The sequence below is a fragment of the Rousettus aegyptiacus genome, unplaced genomic scaffold, assembly GCF_014176215.1.
Source record: "Rousettus aegyptiacus isolate mRouAeg1 unplaced genomic scaffold, mRouAeg1.p scaffold_m13_p_1, whole genome shotgun sequence".
NCBI lineage: Eukaryota > Metazoa > Chordata > Mammalia > Chiroptera > Pteropodidae > Rousettus > Rousettus aegyptiacus.
In genome coordinates, this window is record NW_023416284.1 from 175,550,508 (window position 1) to 175,570,672 (window position 20,165).

The following is a 20,165-nucleotide window of genomic DNA, read 5'->3' on the forward strand; positions in this document are numbered from 1 at the left end:
TTCCTGTTTTTAGATTATTCATTTTGCATTCAGTTCTTCACCTGTTACACTTTGCTGTGTCTGGTGTTATGGGCAATTGAGAGCAGAGGTTATACTTTGATTATCATCTCCACAAAACAGGACTGACGTTCCCACTGAAGTGTGAGTTTGTTACGTACCTTGACTTTTTTCAGCCCTTCGCAAGTCTCAGTTAGAGCACAGTTCATTAAGGATTCCTCCAGTTTCGCCAGCCAGGTCGTTACGTCATTAACAAATTTCTCCACTTGGGTACTCTGAGCAGTGAAATCTTTCAGGGTTCCTTTGGCCTCTTCAGTAAGTTCTTTGGCGTGCTCCAGTCTCTGCCTTAAGTCTGCTTCTATAAACTAAAACATACAGTAAGATTTCATTAACATCTGTGAAGACCAGACACTCATTCACTAGAAATGCCATAGCTGTGCAGCTTCATTGTAAAAAACACATAAGCCTAACTGTGCACGCTCATTCGATTTCTCTAAGAAGGAAAATCAGTGGGTTCGACTTACCAAACATTTTAAGCAATGGAAAAATGGAAAGAGTAAGGCTTAGATGGAAAAATGGAAAGAGTAAGGATTACAGCTAACATGGCACATTAAAGTGGTGGTTTGAGGTTCCAAGGAACACATGAGATCGTATTTCAAAAACAGAGCTAGACTTATGCAGAGTTACTAGGGAGGTGACCAAAAAACTGTTATGCATTCCCCCTGGGAACCGCTCATGCATTTTCGAATTTTCGCCCTGATGTAGCCAGGACTTGGGACAAATCCATTATGGGATCTCATCGGGAGGCACTTCTCTTTTTCTCTCTCACTTTTAAATATTCGTGGAGGCTAGTTCTTCTTTCCTCCTAGATGATGTATTTGGAGAGGGCTTATGTTTTTTTCTGGCCCCACAGATAATAAAAAAAACATAATCATGATGAATTGCAAACAATTTTGAGTCTCTAATTAAAACATCTGGGCCGATTAAATAATCAAAACTTTAACTTACAAGTTAAGGCTTTTTTTCTCCCCCCAGCTCAGATCTGCTGCAAACAGGAAGCTCACAGTGCAGAAAGGGGCCCCGTGCCTCTTTTTAGCTTTCTTCGCTTTATTTATATTATATTCCCCCACCTTGGACAGCTCTGCCCCCTGCAGGCTTGGACAGGCTGGCAGGTGAATGAGGGAACTGACAGCTGTTTCCTAGGCCAAGGTGATGGTGCACATTGTCTCCTCTCCTGGGCCTTTGCGGGTTTTTCTGAGACTCCCCTCATTGCTGCGACCGCCCAGTGAAGTTCCCTGGATGTAAGCAGTGCATTTTTCTCTGGCTCTTCACTTTTCTCCTGCAGCCTGTGGGCATCTGTAACCTCCCACGGCCGATGTCTGTCATCCCCCAGAAAAACCTCGGCTAACCTGAGCTTTTACACACTGACGCTCTCTTGTTTCCTCTCATAATTCACTTCTGAGCCAGAGGTCACTCTCTGGCATTCACCCCAGATGACTCAGAGATGTGGGCCACTCCACTGGAAGCAATCATTTCTCCTTTGGCAAAAACACCAGCAGTTAGCAAGCCTTTCTCTCACTGTTAAGGTAGCTCTGAGAGAGTTAGATATTAGACTCCTATGTCCACCAGTTGCAGGGGACATAGGTCACATTCTCCAGATGGCACCACTAAAACCCTTCTCCCTTTTTTGAGGTAAGGCACAGGTGCTCCCAGACCTTGTCCTGGAGTGTGCCTCTGTGCGTGCGTGGGTGTGTGTGTGTGTGTGTGTGTGTGTGTGTGTGTGAGAGAGAGAGAGAGAGAGAGAGAGAGAGAGAGAGAGAGAGAGAGAGAGAGAGAGAGAGAGAGAGAGAGAGAGAGAACCTGGAGTTCAACAGTAGCTCTCTCCCAAAACCCTGCTTCTGTCTTCTGCAAAAGTTCGACTGCTGCCCATTCCTCCCCTCGCCCTGGGCGGCAGGCGTAAGCACTTCTTTCCCGTTTTATATCATTAGCGCCCCTTTTGCTCTCCCTGTTTCAGGTGACATTGCTAACTAACCTTCTGGCGCAGATATATCATCCACCGATGACACTAACGGATGGATACACCGTCTCTCCCCAGAGCAACAGTACAGCTGAGCACGCAAGGCCGACTGGTTAGGGAGACGCAGAACAGAGGACGAAGGCAAAAGGGGAAGAAGGGAAAGGCAGAGAAAGTGCACGAGGACAGCGACGAATAGGGTAAAGTAATGCGGCAGGATCTTCAGCCTGGAGCCCACGCACTAGCCGCCCACCCAGCCCCCTCACTCCGGTTGCTCTCAGGGCACCAGCACTGAAGTAGCCCAGGTTTCCTGGTGTGCCCTGGTCCGCCCTGGCCTGCTCGTGGCCCCTGTGGATTTGTGCCATCTGAAGGGCCTTGAGAGGAGATTTGCAATGGTGATCCGTTTAAACCCAAATACTCGGGAAATGAATTAGAAACATTTCAATAAGGCTATCAGATTCATAAATATATATATGGTCTCTGTTCCTGTCTAGACGTAGAACGGTTCATGAAGCAAGCTGGATGATACTGTTTCTAAAATTTAATAAGAAAAAAAAGGAACTAATCTCATTATAATAGTTGAGTTAAAAATATATTAACTACTAGCACAAAGAATTCTAAAGATGTTAATATGTTAATCATCATTTGTGATAAGGTCCACGTGTTTTCTTGAAATTACTATAATAATATAATCAGAATACATATATATATATACGTATACACTTTAATATATAAATATATAAAGAATATAAGGTTTTTTTGTGGGTTTTTTTTTTTTTTTTTTGAGATAGAGTCTAGTGTATAGTAGTTATTACAAACCTGAATGAGTGCTTACCTGAAGGTCTGGTGGTGTTTCTGGATTTTTAGTTAGTTCTTTTAGATCCTTAACTTTGGACTGAAGTTCTTCCAATTTCAATGCTTTGTTTTTAACTTCAGACTGCAAAATAAAAGACAAAGGGGAAAAGTATAACTAGTTCAAACGCTGGCAAGTTATATTTAGCATTTATAATTTCAAGACTTAACTCTGTCAAAATGCCCCAACTTTAAGCTGGGGTAAAAAACAACAACGACAACAACAAAAAAAACTTTCATTTTCTGATCGTTGCCATTCTTTCTGAATGTGGAAAAATGTCACTATTAACTTTCATTTGGGAATATAAGGAAGTTTGCAGAACTTCCTTTCCTCCTACCCTCTTTTACTGGGGAAAAAAAAGTTCTTGGAAAAAATTAAACACTAACCAAAAGTCTTGAGTCAGTGGGGATTTTCAATAGCTAACTGTCATTTACTCATTAGCATTAATATCACTGGTTACTAGGGCAACATTACACTCTTGAGAAAGCATTTCAAAGCAAACACACATCAGGAATTCCTAATTACTGCTGACCATATGTAATACATAAGACACCTTTCAAAAAAAAAATTAAAAGAATGTTAAAGCAGAAATCAAGTTAATTAAGAAATTCACATCTAATATTTTGTCTTTTTTTCACCAATGCTAACACAAAAAGAAGAAAGAATAATCAAAGAATCATTACTAAACAAATGGGACACTTAAAAACTTCATTAGTTATCTGAGGCCACAAAGGAACATTTAATAATGTAACCCTCTCAACTTAAATATTGTATCTCAGTGCTTTGTGGACACTAACAAACCTCCTGATACCTTCAAACCTGAAAGTAATTTACTTGCTCAGTAAGATGTGATGAACTAACTGTCAGGCCCACTGGCCTTTTCCGGAAGGAGACTGGGCAATTAAGGCTTCACACTTAAACACCTACACTTAATTTCCTGCTCAGTGACAGTGACACTATAAGGCAGGGGCCTGAATCCAGGCCACTGATTTTATTAGCCGGTGGGTCATGCAGACATTCAGGAACCTCAAAGCCATCTCTGTGAGTCACTGAATCTGGACATGCTGAACGTGGGGCCGATACCCACTAGCTCCCTGGTGCCAGAGGTCAGGAGTAGGAGTGTACTATATGCAAGTCCAACAACTGGCTGTCCAAAAAAAAGCCCTGGTTTGTTAGCATTCGCCACCATTTTGAGTTACAAAATGATGTCACTACACACGGAGTTGGAAGAGCCACACAGTAGCATGCCGTTCAACAGTGTTTCCATCATATGGGTATAATAAATGGCAATAACTCAAGAACTTAGATAACAGTAACATGAGAATAACAATTAGAAAGTGATATTCATTATTTTAAATTTATTTACAATTTAATTTTTAGTAATGGTTGCGTTTAACACTGCTCACGACATTCCTAAAAATGTAATTACTGGCTTTTGTGAGCAGACTCAAGCATGATATCGGCGTACACCACTGTCTGATCTGTGATGTTAACACCACCCAAGATAATAACTAAAGAAGCAGTGGTGTCCCTCCGCGATCGTACTTTTAGCCCAGATAACTTCCTCCACGTCCGTTTGCCCTTAGAAATAGAAACAACCTCTAGAATGTTCCTTGGGTCAAAGACAGTTGGATAACTTGGGCAATACGATGATTCGACAATATTATTTCAGACTATAGTCATCCATTCACGTATTTGTCATGCTCCACCTGTGCGCCAGGCACAGTGCTGAGCTCCCAAGCATACGACGATGGACAGCTTCTGCCTCCACCAAGAGCACAGTCGGTCAGTCATATGCTTTGTGAAACAGCTCATGTACCTCTTGTCACTTTATTTCCCCTCACCTTGCTTCATTTGTCATCACAGCCAAATCACTACTTGACATTTTACATGTAATATATATTATAATGTAAGTAAGTAAACACCTTCAAGGGTAGTAACAATTTACTAGTCTATTCTTAATGTCTAAAATGCTGCCTGATATAGTTTAGGTGCTTGTTAAGAATCTGATGAGTGAATGAATAAATAAATGCAAAAAATGGGAATAAAAGGAGTTTAAAATAAATTGGTGACTAGAAAGAACTTCAAAAGGCCACTTTCTGTGGAAGTTTATGACACGCCAATTTCCATTTTATTTCATTTCTGAAAAGGAAGCGAAAGAACCCAATACCTGGCCTAAGTGTTCAGCACATGGTAAATACTAGTAAACATTCTGTTTGAATGACGAAAGCATAAATACTAAATATTAATGAATTATAAATATTTTCAATTTGGTTTTTTAGTAGGAAGATGCCGTTTTCTCAGTTGAACGGCAAACAATATAGATTTTATGGGCTTTTAACTTTTCCACTAATACTTTAAGTAAAATGTCCAAACTACGAAGTAATAAAAAGGCAGAAAAAACCCTCTTATCCAAGGCCTATTCACCTTTCAAGTAAACAGCAAAAGATATTTCAGAGTTTGTTACACTCACATATGTCTTGAAACGAAGAACAAACTTTAGAAAAAGGACATAATTTTTTCATATCCTGGTCGATAATATACTACAAGCTCACATATGAAGATGAGGTCAATTTACCTCAAATTCTTTGAGGAATTCTCCCACCCTCAGGCTGTCATTCAGGTTGCTGATGCTTTCGGCCAGCTGTGGAACAGAACTGTTTGACCATCCTTCGATCTCATCTTTACTTGAAAGTACGTCAGCCCAAAGGGACAGGCTCACCCTCAGCCTGTCCATGTTCTCCTCGATTCTCTCTGATACCTGAGACAGAAAATGTGAACCATCTGGTGAACAGTCTGAGGCTCCGAGATGCTCTTTGCCCCATCAACGTACTTCAAATGTCAATGCTCCCTTAATCTGAAATTATGTTCTGACTGAAAGCAAAGTTTTACAGAAATTATTGTAAGCTAATTAGTGTATCTGAGTCAAGTAAATGGTAACTATTAGATAAACTGTTTCTATCATTGGAGTTGATTGAATTTCTGAGACTTTTGGCTTTTGTTTGTAAACTGGGAGACTAACAACAAGTCTATTAGATCTACTATAATACAACTCACTCTAAGTTTGAATTCTACAGGATAGGGGTCCATCTGGGGCATTATTATATTTATTTTTGAAAATAACACAATATGCCTTTTTTTTTGTAACACTGATATATAAAAATGGGCATGACTTGAACACATTTATGGAATAAGGAAATACATAGGAGAGTAACCAACTTATTTAGCATGCTAAACTAATATCGCTTAACATTCTTCCCATAATAAAAATGTCCTTTTAAAAGTGAAGGAATATAAGGTTTTCCAAAGTCCCCAAACTATTTGATACGGTATGTAAATATCAATGTCTAACTAAGTAATTTAGCTTATGTAAGGGATCCCACTATAGGTTAAACTTCTGAGTCTAGATATAGATAATAGGGGGTCAACAGAATCACTGGATTTTTGAGCTGGAAAACAATTTAAAATATGTATGGACTGAGATGTAAAGTTCCAAGAGATCAAGTGACTTGTTCTATGGTCACATAGTAAATGTTGGAACAAGAACTAAAACCCAGGGACATAAACTACAAGTCCAATGTTTTTCAGTGCAAAATAATAGTCTTACTACTTTACTTTAAATTACTTTATTTATGGTTTAATGTTCTATAGGATGTTTATAAATCATTCTTTTATTTTTATCCATAATTACAGTTTTGAGAAGAAAAAGAGTTATAAATTTGTTATGATTGAAGCTGTCAAGTAAAATTCTAGAAAATCTGCCAATAAGTTTTAACAAAATAAAGTAAATAATTTGTTTACTAGTTCTAAATTTTATGTGAATGCTATTTTTCTTCAGAATATCATATTTGCAGTTGGCATTAAAGATTAAAAATTGAATTTGCATTTCTGAATAATCCTTTGCCCCAAAATGTAATTCATAAATGTAAATATATAAATTGTTCACAGAATCCCAGGTGATAAACTTACATCCAGCCATTTGTCCACAGTGCTCTCCATGTCTGTTTTCACCAAAATGAAATCACTACTGTGAATTTTTTTCAGCTCAGATAACAACTGTTTTCCTTTACTAGTAAAATTATCCAATTCCTTCTGTTTATTACACATTTCATTCCTGGCAGTTTCATGCTGAGGACAAAAATGTTTCCTTAATTAATAAAATCATCAATGGTAAGTCAAGAGTTTAAAACCATTTGCCTTTAAGAAATGTAATTCGTGAATGACATTGTGCAGAAACCAGTGATGTTAATAAACTATGTAATATAATTTTCTTGAATTGCTAGAATCCTAAGATATCAGTATTCTTAAAGAAAAAAGTTAAGCTTGTCAGCATGAATTATCTACATCTAAATGTACTGACAAGATTTGTATAAAGAATGCATTATGCATTAAAAAAAAAAAAACAGGTCTACTAAAGTATTCTACTAAAATAAACACATTTTGAATTATTACCTTGGATAAAGCCCATTTAAGATCCTCTTCATCTTTTATGGCAGTTTTGGTTACAATGACATTGCTGGCATTTTCTAGAACTTTAGATACAGCTGATTTCAAGTTCTGATATTCTCTCATTAAGTCAATAAGTCCACAGCATTGACCCTGGCTATAATGATTAAAGAAAAGACACAATTTATTTTCCTATATCAAGGAAGAGAAGCGTTGACTGCAATTGGACCTGATTTATAACCACATATTAATAGATGGATGTTGGAATCAAGAGAAAATCATATTTTTACCTACTATGTTCAAAAGGGTGCTGGTCAATCTCACTTCATCTAATGTCCAAAATGTTCTCAAGAATGAAGAATGCCCACAGCCATTAAAATAAAATCTATGGCCTCAATGACATGCAAAGATAAATATATGTTCTTGAAAACTCAAGCTTATATAAGTATCACCAAATTTCTGGTTCTTTAATTGTTCCATGATTTAATTATTTCTAGTAGTGTGTGAGGGGAAGCAAAACAAAACAAAACAAAACAAATAAAAAACACTGCTCAATAATTAAATACATATGAGGTTTTTTTTTCTATTTCAATGTCACAAATTTTCATTGACTATTAATACCCTGAAAATTGTCCAAGTAAAAAGACAGTTTTTGTTCATAAAAGTAAAATGCCTTTGAACAAGTAACTCTAAGAATTTTTCCAAAGAAAGAGACATGAACTAAGATCTAGGTAAAATGATATTCTTCTTACCATTATTTATAATAGGAGAAAAAATTGAAATAACTCAAATGTTAAAAATAGGCCAATAATTGAATAAATTCTGATACACTCTTACAGTTGAATATTGTGCAACCTCTAATAAAGCATAACTTAAGAGAATGTCCAAGGCTGTTCATTGAAAAGACCATCCTTTCTCCATCAAATTGCCTTTGTCAAAAATCAATTGAGCATGTATGTGTGGGTCTATTTCTGAACACTCTATACGTTCCATTAGTCTCTACGTTTACCCTTTAGCCAACACCACACTAAAACCAAGTAGTGTGAGTTCAATTCTTTTTCAGAATTATACTGTTCTTTCTGCTTTACATATACATTCTAGAATCAGTTTGTCAATTTCTACAAAATATTCTGCCAAGATTTTGATTAGGATTCTATCTATATAAAATAGACCTCAATAAGAAAACAAACAAGCCCCCCCCCCAAAAAAAAATTGGCAATTTGAACAGGTCAATTTGAACAAGATATATAAATGTTAAATAACATATCAAAATATGCTCACTATCATTGGATGTCAGAGAAATGCAAATTAAAAACACAACAACATATCTTTACGCACCTATTATAATGTTAAACAAGCAAACAAACAATGGCTCGACATTAAGTGTTAAAAATGATGCGGAACAAATGGAACTCTGATATACAGCTAGTGTGAATGCAAAATGATACAACCACCCAGGCAATTTCTTAAAAGCACACACCATACAACCCATAACTCCACTTTTAGGTATTTACTCAAGTGAAATAAGAATTATATACATATACAAAATTGAACATAAATGTTTATAGACACTTTATTTATAATTGTCCAAACTGGAAAGAATCCACTTACATGCAATTTTGAAAAAGACAATACAAAAGAGACAGAGAACTGACCAATGGCTGACAGGGACCAGAAGTGAGGGCAGGGACTGACTATAATGAAACATGAGAACATTTTTTCAAGTGGTGCAACTGGTAGTGTGAAATTTGATAGTCATAACCGTTATATTACTGTATGAGTTTGTCAAAAGGGTGTACATTTAAAAGGGTGGATTTTACTGTGTGTAAATCATATCTCAATAACAAACAAATACAACAAAATGAAAAAAGGAAATTAGACATTAAGAGTCTTATGATTGCACTTAATAATTGTTGACAACTCCTGCTGTTAAGCATTGACTTTCACATGTAATTGTTATCTCAAGGTAACTTCCTCATTCAAGTTCTGTAGGACTAAATGTTTATTGTTACTGAAAAGACACACTACTAAGGATGGCAAAAGATATTCAGTTCTATTCAAATCATACCAACGCAAATCAACAGACAATGGCCTAATGTCACAAAATAGGTAGAAGCTAAAAACAAAAACTGAGAATTCGTTGACTTACTTTTCATGAATTAGTTTCTTGGTATCATCCCAGGTGACTTCCAAGCGGTTTATCTCCCTGTCGACTTCAGGTGCAAAGGCTACATCTTTCTGAGCAATTTGCTTAGCTTTGTCTTTCAACCAACATAGCTCATGCTCATGAGAATTCAATTCATCTTCTAACTGATTAAAGACTCTCAACCTGTGAATTAAAATGTTACTTTACTGAAAGTAGTGAAATAATATATTTTTTTCTCCATAAAGCACACATATAGATAGCTAGAAAAACTTTTAACAGAGCAACTAAATTTGTCAACTGATAAAGGTGCTTTTTAAGTTAACTTTTCATAATTCAGAGTGTACCTCAGAAAACATTTAAAGTCAGTCTCAACTATTCACCTTCAACCTCCTATTAAGTTTGTGTTCTCTTTCTATTTTGCCTTGATGGTATAAAACTTAAAATGATGGCTGATCTTGTAGGCAAAGTAGGTGGGTACTTATGTTGGTAAAAAAAAAAAAATCCTATTGTGTTATGAGGTCCAATTCATGTAAAATAATAGTTGTTTCACTTAAAATAAAAATAGTTTACTATGTGCTATAATACATACATATTTTAAAAACTTACATCACATACCTTATTGAGAAGATTACCATGAGAAAACTTTCATTTTTTCTGTCCCTAATATATTAATATTTGAGCATTTGTGAAAAGTGTCTACATAGGAGCCATTGACTCTTTTATTCTTGCATTTCGATTTAGTGCTGTAGAGTTTATAAAGTGAGTAGACAGGCATTTTCCCATTTAATTGCCAAAACGAAGTGGCTGGGAACATGCATTGTCATTACTTCCATCTTACAAGAAGAGACGTGATTTGCCCACAGTGAAGTATAAGTATGACTGGGATTTAATAAATCAATCAATTCATTGCAACATTTTTGGTAGTCTCCGTGTGACTTTGGTGAGTCCAGTGTTGTGGGTATTAACATGGACCTTCTTCTCCAGCACTTTTAGAATTTCCTGCCTGTTTGGCTCAAGCAGGCCCGAGAGGCCAGGCCATCCAGTGGCGCCAGTCCCACTGCTGACTTCCTGGGTGACCCATTGGCTCCTTTGCCACCCTGGCTCCTCATTCTGTCCTTACTCTGAAGCCTATTTTGTCCTTGCCAAATCTTACTCCTTTTTTTAAGTTTATTTTTAACCTAGTCAGATAGCTTATTGCCCACAAGGCGTGTAAAGTAACCTCAGGAGCCACTATCATCTGACTAAAGCTTTGGCTCAATGTTTGACTCTGATTGAAAGGAAGCAAATTGCAATGGACGTGGCAACATCAACCTAACTCATCAATTAGGGGCACCGTGGTAGGACTGCCTTTCAGTGATTTCTTGGCCCCCTGAGAATATGCAAGAGAAAGTCGACCCTGAGAACATGAGTGGGGAGAAAGTTTCATCAACAAGGAAAAATAAGATTGAGAGGAAAGCTACCGTATTAGGAGGAATAATTACTTTTCAATTTTACTGCAGGAAAATACCCTTGACTCCTTAGCTTCTCTGGTAAAACCCCAGAGTGTGCTAAACCCCCTTCTCCACCTTCTCCACACCTCTAAGCAAACAGGTAAAAGTAGTGGCACTCTGCCAGGTGGATTGGTTTCGCTTTAAGTGAATGAATACAAATCTCGAATGGCAGCTTGTCACCTTACCAGGCTCCAGAGGTATCATTTCCACTTCCTCTGGACCAGGAGAACTATTTCACACAATTTTCTCTTCACTAACCTCCTGTTGTTACTCCCCTCTCAACTAATGAGCTCACTCCGTTTTTTTCTGAGAGGCTCGCTGCCACCAGGGACGAATTCCCTATTTTACCACCAAAACGACAAGTCTACTTGAATGACTGTCTTTCTCCTCTTATTGTTCTTGTTACTGAAGAGGAGTCCCTTCTCCTGTCAGTTAGAAATTGCTTAAAAATAGATAATATGATCTATATACTCTATTGTAAATAAGACCACAGAGTGGCTTATACGTAGCCCTTAGGAAAATTCCTAAGAAACTCCGCAAAATTTTAGGAATTCTTAAGTGTCAAATTAGCCGTTAATCGTCACCTAAAAACATAAAAGAAAAGTTGCTAAATATAGGGTACTATTAATGTGTTGCACAAGAGTTAATTCTAGAACAAATAAAAAAATCAAAGAGACAACTGGCTTCAATACAACTTCTTGTCACCTCTGCTGAAGTGCTTGGCGAGTAGGTTCTTTTAGGCGCTCTTTGTCGGTTCTTTCTTCGATGTCCTCAATACTTTTCAGCAACTCTTCTTTCTGGTCTTGGAATGCCTTTTTCAATACTGCCAGAGCATCGGCCTCACTCTGCTTGGTTCCCAGAAGGTTCTGGATGCTCTCTAATTCTAAACAGAGATGATCAGCTATAGTTCTGCAGGAAGTCCTTTGTTCAGAACTTCCGCTTTTAAGATGGTATTGGGCTTTGGTAAGAATGCCATCCAGACCGATGGCAGTAGATTCTAATGTTTTAACATCTTGAATAGCATCACTCAGGTCTTTTTCTAGTCGATCGGTCTGTTTCTTGTTCATACTGTTGGTTGCCTCCACCGTTTGCCGCAGCCGGAGGAGAGTCCCTGACAGGGAGCTGTGGCTCTGTACGAATTCTGCCACCTGAGACAGGGCAAGCTGCCGCCTCTCCACCACCTGGCTGGCTTCCTCGAACAGCTGGAAGCAGTCCTCCGCTTTGCCCTGGAGAAGGTGAAGGTCCTCGGCTCGACCCAGGGCACCCAGCTTTGCGAGGTGACCCTGCAGGCTTTGCAGCTCCCCCTTTTTGCTCTCTATTTCTGCGGCGTGGTCCTGGAAGGGAAGAGAGCGTTATTGGCCCCTCAGATACACTATGGTTTAGGCCACAGATACGTTACAGAATCGGTGATGTCGAGATCTATTTTAAATGCAGTGGTGGTGTAGTATTTAAAGGTTATCTACAGTGAATCTTTTAGAAATATTCTTAAAATTTCCCTTGTTTTGCTCATCTATATATTTCATGTAAAACACACCTCTTTTGTAGAACTAATTCATTCCATGGAAAAGATTTTTTTTTTTTAATAGAAAGAGCTAAAAGAAATTATATATAAATAGATATAGATAGGTAACTTGGAAGATTTTTAAAGATTATATGTAATTTATGTATACATATAATCTTATATTATAGAATACATACATTTTCTATATATAAAATGCTGATTCAATCAGAGCTTAGAATTAAGTAGTGAAGGAGTGTGGACATTAGCATGTGGGTAAAGCAGATGAAACTCTGCACAAGTTCGAGCTGCTTCCTTTTTAAAGAGATGTAGATTAACTGAGTAAGACCATTATGTAGCATATTTAACTGGCACACGATAGATTTATTGTTTAAGATCTATCTGAGAATTGCTAACAATCTCGGCACGATCCCCAGGAAAGAGAAATCACCACCTGCCTTAATCTGGACCACAGAGTCTCAATATTCCGTTCTGCTGAACCACTGAACTTTACAGGGCTTCTTTGAGCGTTTACTTTACAAAATTTACTCACTCAATCTCTGCCCCTTTGAGATATGGGTAAAACCAATTAGTAAGTCCAGCATAGAGGAAGCACTCAATACAAATTAAATGTTTTATCACTAAATATTGTTATATGTTCGTGTATCTTATCTCCAACAATCCTAATACCTGATTAGCATCTGATTTTTTAAACTTTTTTTTTTGATGCCAGGATAGATACTATGCATAATTTAAAAATAAGAAAAATAAATCATAAATTTTAAATATTTTTAAGTTAAATAGTCATTGAGAAAAAAACTATATTGTTAAAGCATTGGGATTCAGTATTAGTTTTCCAAATTGGAAAAAAAAAAAAACTTGGAAGCTTAAAAATGAACATTTTCATCATTTCACCCTAGAAATCATTTGCTCCACTTGGAAGAAATGGTATCTGAAGGTGGTTGCCTATTTTATCTGAAGTGGTTTTAACTGTTTCACGTATCTGCATAACACATTGCCCGGACCCACACGCTCAATTGCAAAAACATTTACATAGGAATACAAACTTACACTGCTGGCAAATGTGTGAGCTTTTTTTTTTGAATGTTGTATCCCTTTATAATTCAAGAACTCTCTTTTATGAAAAAGTTCTTCCATCTTAAAAGAATGCACTTTACCTTGTGCCGAATGAGAGCTGCGTGGTGGTCGATGATGCTTATCTCAGAAGTAGTTTGTAATTCACTGAGAAACAGCTTAATCCAGACAGAAAAGGAAAGAAGAAGTTCATCGAATTGCTGGTGTTCAGCGGCCACAGACTGAAGAAAATTAATCCTAGGCAGAGAGAGGTATTAAAGTTAAAATGCCCCGTTGCTGAACAGAAGTAGTTGATAGGTTTTTGGAAAAAGCTTCAGCAAGGGAAAAAGTGACATGGTTGTCTGCGGACAAACCAAAACTCTTGCTGCTTTCTGCCTTTCGAACCCTATTTGTCTCACAATTTTCCTCATCTCAGTGAACATCACCACCATCTACCCAGACGTCCTCGGCATAATTCTCGCTCCCCCCTCCCCTTTCTTGTCCTCGGCTTCTGAACTATGCCTATCCTGTCACACCTTGGCACAGAATACTGTGCCCTTCTCTTCATTTCTACACTCCAGTCTAAATCTCATCTCTGGCCTCCAGCCTCCAGCCTCCAGCCTCCTAAACCGGCCTCCTTCCTGCCACCGTCGCCTCATTTTTTGAGAACAGCCAGAAATTAACTTAAGGGAATCCAAACATTCTCCACCACACTTAAACACGGGGGCAATGTCCTGTTGCGTGAAGGCAGGCAAAACGCAACCCCTTGTGAGGGATTCCACATAATCGGCTCCTCTGACCCCATGTGACACAGCACTGCTCCACACACTGCCACTGACCTCTGCTTCCCCAACATCCCGGCTCATTACTGCCTCAGAGGCTTTGCCCTTTTTGCTCCCTCTGCCCATATGATTTACCCGCAAAGCACCACGGGTTTGCTTCCTGCTCAGCATTCAGATCTTAATCAGATGTCATGTCCCTGGAGAGCCTTTGCTTGATCATGCGTCTGAAGATACGACACTCTATGGTCCCTGCCGCGTTACTCGTGTTACCGTCTTCACATTACTTAATACCGCTGAAACAGTCTTACTCATTCACTTGTTTAATTACATGTTTATCCTTCCCTCACTCAGTGAGACAGGACTTTACCCGCCTTGCTTACGACTCTGTCCCTAGCACATAGAAAGGTGCTTGGGATATGGTTGGGGATCAGCCATTGCTTGTGTAGTAAATAAATTTGATTGATTAGCAACAGGTGATCTGAAGTCAGAACCCAATAGTTATTAAGATTAATACCTCGATCGATTACTAATATTCATTACAATGGTTTGCATCCAAAGTTCAACTTTTATTTTGAATGTTTTCACACATTTGTATGATTTTAAAAGCCCTTTCCTTTCCCTCTGGGAGAGAGGCATGGGGCAGATCCTACTCTATTTTACAGAAAGGAGTTCATTTTCAAGAGCTGGTACCAATCCATCGGCCTTTCCCAAATCTATTCAAATGTCCCTTCTTTTTATTTCCGTAATATTCTGTGCTCAACACTCTCACTGACTTTCTTGTTGTCCCCATGCTGATCTATAAAACACTGAGGTCAGTTTTATGTTATTGTTATGGCTCCAGTATCTGATATGGTGCCTGGCATTCAGCAGGCACCCAATAAAGATTTGTCGACTGGTTGAATAAACAGTGGAACGAATACAAGCTTCACGAAGCAGAGAGCAGAGCTCTGTTTACTGCTACTGTGCCCGGCACATGGAAGAGTGCCCAACTCAATGCAGAAACTCAATAAATACTTGCTGAACTAATGAAGTAAAAGGATGACTGAAAAGATTAAATGACTTATTCAAGATGAGATGAGTAATCAATACCAATGTAAGGCAAAAATTTAGAAAGGTACAGAAGCCAATTGTTAATCATTTAATCAAAGAGGCTTTATTTTATTTTTGCTTCCATTTAGCATAATAGCAATGTCCTTGCTCTCTACAAAGTTCTGTATTGGAGTGAAATGAAATCTATACATAATGCCTATATGTACATATACAATGCCTGTGTGTGTGCGCGTGTGTGTGTGTATGTGTAATGCCTATATGTATCTAGATAATGTCTCTGTTAAGACCTATGTGAGGCAAAATTTTAATTATCATTACTTTCCTGTACACAAATATCTTAAACAATAAATAGTACAAACATGAGCAAGCCTACTTTCTTCAATATATTCTAACTAGTTTGACTATTTGTCCTGGTTATGAGACTAAAATTTTGAGTTGAGGTTCATCAGAAAGGGTAATTTTTGAGTGCTTTAATTTTTTAAAATGGCAAATAAAGTAGTTTTCATTCCTTCCATAATTATCCCCTGAATAGTTGGGGATAAATAAAAAGTAAACAAAAGTATTCTTTTTTAATTTATCCAATCACTACTTTTAAAAATTAACAATATTAGTTTAAAAAAAAAAAAACAACCTTTTGCTAATTATCTGTGGCAAATCCCTCCATCTCTCATCCAACTGCTCCAAATGCAGTTTCATCATTTTCACGTCATCTTTGGAGGCCAATGAGAATAACGATTCCTTCAATTGCAAGAGGTTACTGTAGATTGAGGCCTGGGATACCACTTCACTTTGCAGCGCCTGAGCAAAACAGAATATATGAGAGATCTCGTCCCACAGTGATTGACAAGGAAACCGCAGGACCACACGACACAGGTGGGTGTTGCCCAAAGGCTTTGCAATCTTGCAAAATGCAAGTCATTGGGACCAGCCTAAAGAGAGCTTTCATTACTTGACTTAGAAATGGATCCGCTTAACTTCTAAACATGAAAAATGCTACTGAAACCTGAATTAGTTTTCCAGAGTCTGAGTTATATTAAGTTAGACAAATTTAGAAGCTGTAGAATTTCTTTCAGGATGCAGAAACTGAATAAGTGAGAAGCAAAGGAAAACAATGGCTAAACAGAAACAATGCATATCTAACATTAAAAAAAGACACAATTCAAGGTAACAGGAGCATGGTCTTTCTTTCAGTTTAGAGACTGTATGAGGCCAAAGTGGGGAACCTATGTGCCCTTTATTTTATTTTCATGCAACAAAACTACTCAGTTTTTCCATTTAATTGGTTAATAAATCCCTTAGGTGCTGTGAGTGCTGCATAAATGTTGTAATTCCTACCTAATAAGAGATAAACACTCTGTGTAAATAATAACGAAATAACATGATGTTTAACTAGGATGACAGGTGTAGCATGTCACATAGTAAACGCTTGTCAAAATGTCTTCTTCCCTCTCTCTAGGGAGACCACATGTGTGATGCAAGCAAACTTGCTGAAGGTATCAGAGGAAGGAGGACACAGCCAGCCCATGGAGGACAGGAAAGACCACACAGCAGAACCGGGACTTAGGCTGAGTAGAACAAAGGACACAAGGCCAGGAGAGAGGAATGTACGAGAAATGCACAGACCACAGTTGGGAGGCAGCTTGGCCGACACAGAGGGACAGAGGCCTGCAGACCCCTCTCAGTCCCCTAACTCATATAGTGCTCGTTTTCCACACAGTATGTGAGGAATACAATTTAATATGGCCAGATAGCTTTGGGTCATTTTAAAGAAAAGGGGCTGTGATTTCCCCTCTTAGAGTATCTCACACTTTCCAGAAAGACAAACACCAGACTGCGGACTGAGGACCACCCTCTATCCTCCAGGCAAGACTGCCACGGGAGGTTTCTGAGCAGGGAATTTTGGAGAGAATAATGCGGAACATCAGTATCTAATAAACTAGAAAGGTGGGAGTACCAGGGGTATAGGGAACCCTCAAAGTGAAGGAAGAAGAAAACTTTAAGATGGGGTAATAGGTTCAGATGTTTCAGGCACTCTCTGATGGAGCGTTTAGAGAACCGATTATGAAAAGTAAAAGGATGGAGCTTCTACTTAAACTTTTTATAAAAGATGATGGGAAAAAGTTGGAGTACAAATCTGTCATACAACAGGTCTCTCTTGAGAAGGAATTTTGCCTGTTGAATATACTGGCATAAACAGTATCATTTGAAGCAATTCATTAATCCCCAGAAATTAGTAACATTGTCTGCGGTTTCAATAATACTAAAGATTTTTTTTAAGTTTAAAAAGTTGGCTTCTTCGAGGATATAATCAGTTAGTATTCATTGTCTTTCCATTACCTGCATTTGTGCTCACTCTTTTTTTTCTGTATTGCTTAAAAATAATCATTACTGTGACCTTTTTCTACATTGCATTCCTTCTCTCTCTAAAACCACCTCTTTATTACCAAAAAAATCACAAAATTACAAAAGTAGAAAGAATATACGTATGCCTAGTTTCCAAAATTATTCACCGATGGTCAACATTGTTTCACCTATATTTCTATTCACTCCTCCCTCTGCTCAACTGCCAGAGAGATAACCTGAGTTCAGATGACAGACATTAAATTGTAGGATACTCTAATGCATCATGCAAATTGAAGCATTATTTTGTTCCTCAGGTCTGGCTAGTTCTTTATGGGATCACAAAACCAGAGCAAGAAGTTAAGTTAGATAGCAGGTTTCGTTTGGGCATTTGTTCTATTATTTATTTATTTATTTATTTATTTATTTATTTATTCATTCATTCATTTATTAGGCAAGGCAACCCTCAGTTGACCTCACAGATTGCAAGGACCCCGTTATCTTACAATCCCTTAGTTTTTATTTTTTGTGCCTACAGCATCTGGTCTTCCTAGGTGGTCTCCCATCCAAGTGCTAACCAGGCCCGGCCCTGCTTAGCTTCGAAGATCAGATGGGATCGGGCTTGTTCAGGGTAGCAGGGCAATAGACTACTTTTGTTTTATAATGCAACCATAACGAAGAGCATTTATCGTCCTCACACATCCTTGAGCTTGCCTGTATTAACTGAAGCTCACTCTCCACTTTGGCTCTGTCTGCAGAAATGTCCATTTCTGGGGAACTGGCGATAGCTTCGCACCGCTCCAGCCAGGTCAGAAAGGTCGACAGTTCTTTCTCTAGCCTAAAGAAACCAGAGATAAGGAACGAATTCATATAAAAGTATCATTCCAGAAAACTACACCTCTCTGAACTTGGAGGGTCCAACACTGACCATTACAAAAAATACGATGTTGGTTATCTTACTTCTAGATGTGGAGGGAAAAAAGCCACTGCTTTCACGTTCCTGTGTGTCCTCACACACCTGTCTCTACCTGCATCACATGGAATGAGAGGCGTAAACCCTCTTCCTTCTCGGGGATTGTCAGCTTCTAAGGAAGATCAAGGTCTTCTCTGTTAGCCACGTGACTCGATGTGTTCTACACCCGGGGAAGTCATTACACTTTAGAGAACAGGTTGGCCCAGGATTTCCTGTTTAAGGGAGGTTCTTGAAACCCAAGCTCGCAGCTCGAGAAGGAAGGCTGCTCACCTCTGCCAGGTGGCCAGCAGGCTCTCCAGTACGGTCTGTCTCTCCTTGGCCTGACTCAGGGTCCCCTCATATTCCTGCTGAAGTGTCACAACGTCCTGAACGGAGCAGCCTCTGTTAGCGACCTTCTGGGCACCGGCTGAGAGAGCGGCCACGGAGCTGTTCAGTGACTCCAGAGCCTGACAAAGATCCTGACGAGAGGACAAAGGAGTGTGGTGAAGGTGCGGCATTGAGAAACGAGACCTGCATTTTTCTGTGAGACTCATGCTCGCCCCAGCTTTTCCCTCAGTCAACCACAGTGGCACGCGAAAAAAATGTCTGCCTGCAGATTTCCAGCAAGACATAGTGAAGGTGAGGAGGAAGTTACTTCACGAATGCAGAAATCAAAACTCAAAATGGAGACTGTTCCCCAGATAAAATTGTATTGCTGTATATCTGAATAATTTCTACTTTCCTGAAGTCAGATAATTTGTGAAAATTATTATTCGTTTTATGCCAAATGTATTTTTAAAAAATCCCTTAATACCTATTTTATAAGAGCTGTATGTAACATGAAATAATTTCTAAAAGAAATATATGAGAATGATGGCTGACACAGTTGCTATCAGAAATCAGTGATAACAACAACAGAGGCGCCTCAGAATGTAGCAGATACTGTTACGTACATTATATATATTAACTCACTTAATCTTCATTCCCCATCCCCATTTTACGGATCGGAAGAATCAAGACGAAGAAAAATAACTTGCTTTAGAAATGTGAATATTAAAAAAAAATATTATCCTCTCTAGCTCTCAGTTATTAACTTAGTTGTCTATTAAAAGAATTCTATTGGGGGGCAAAAAAATAATTCCATCAAATTTGATTTTCTTGCTTTTTCCTATTTTCCCTCATTTTGATGTGTGGGGGTATTTTTTATTTTAAATACATAAGTAACATAAAAATGCATTCTTACTATAAGTATTCCAACGATATGAATTCCACTCCCCTTTCCAGATGTGCATTTGTCAATTGTTTGCTTTCCAACACCGCACCCTTTCCTCTGCGTTTCTGTATATCACGCATACACATGCATATGTAGTAGAGATAACAAATATATCTTTGTTTATTAATTAACAGATGTTTCTTTTAAGTATTCCTTTGAGCCTGATTCTCTTCCTTTGCTCCTTCTCCTAAGCTCTGCCAAAAGCTTCTGCTCATTACTTTGCAAAACAGCTCACAAAGGTCACCAGTTC

General features: G+C 38.3%; 1 protein-coding gene and 1 pseudogene across 13 annotated transcripts in view; both read right to left on the bottom strand.

Moving 5' to 3' along the window:
* The window catches only part of SYNE1 (spectrin repeat containing nuclear envelope protein 1), a 387,933-nt gene that overhangs the window by 209,834 nt on the left and 157,934 nt on the right, over window positions 1-20,165 (bottom strand). For all 13 annotated transcript variants that reach the window (XM_036222821.1, XM_036222818.1, XM_036222811.1 and 10 more), the window contains 11 exons: window positions 18,934-19,121; window positions 18,405-18,528; window positions 15,982-16,148; window positions 13,623-13,776; window positions 11,652-12,280; window positions 9,460-9,639; window positions 7,317-7,467; window positions 6,834-6,992; window positions 5,443-5,625; window positions 2,847-2,948; window positions 159-362 (listed from right to left, as the gene is read on the bottom strand). In XM_036222821.1, the coding sequence (XP_036078714.1) occupies window positions 159-362; window positions 2,847-2,948; window positions 5,443-5,625; window positions 6,834-6,992; window positions 7,317-7,467; window positions 9,460-9,639; window positions 11,652-12,280; window positions 13,623-13,776; window positions 15,982-16,148; window positions 18,405-18,528; window positions 18,934-19,121 (2,241 nt within the window). The remainder of the gene's footprint in view (window positions 1-158; window positions 363-2,846; window positions 2,949-5,442; window positions 5,626-6,833; window positions 6,993-7,316; window positions 7,468-9,459; window positions 9,640-11,651; window positions 12,281-13,622; window positions 13,777-15,981; window positions 16,149-18,404; window positions 18,529-18,933; window positions 19,122-20,165) is intronic.
* On the bottom strand, window positions 18,220-18,338 carry LOC118605244 (annotated as a pseudogene).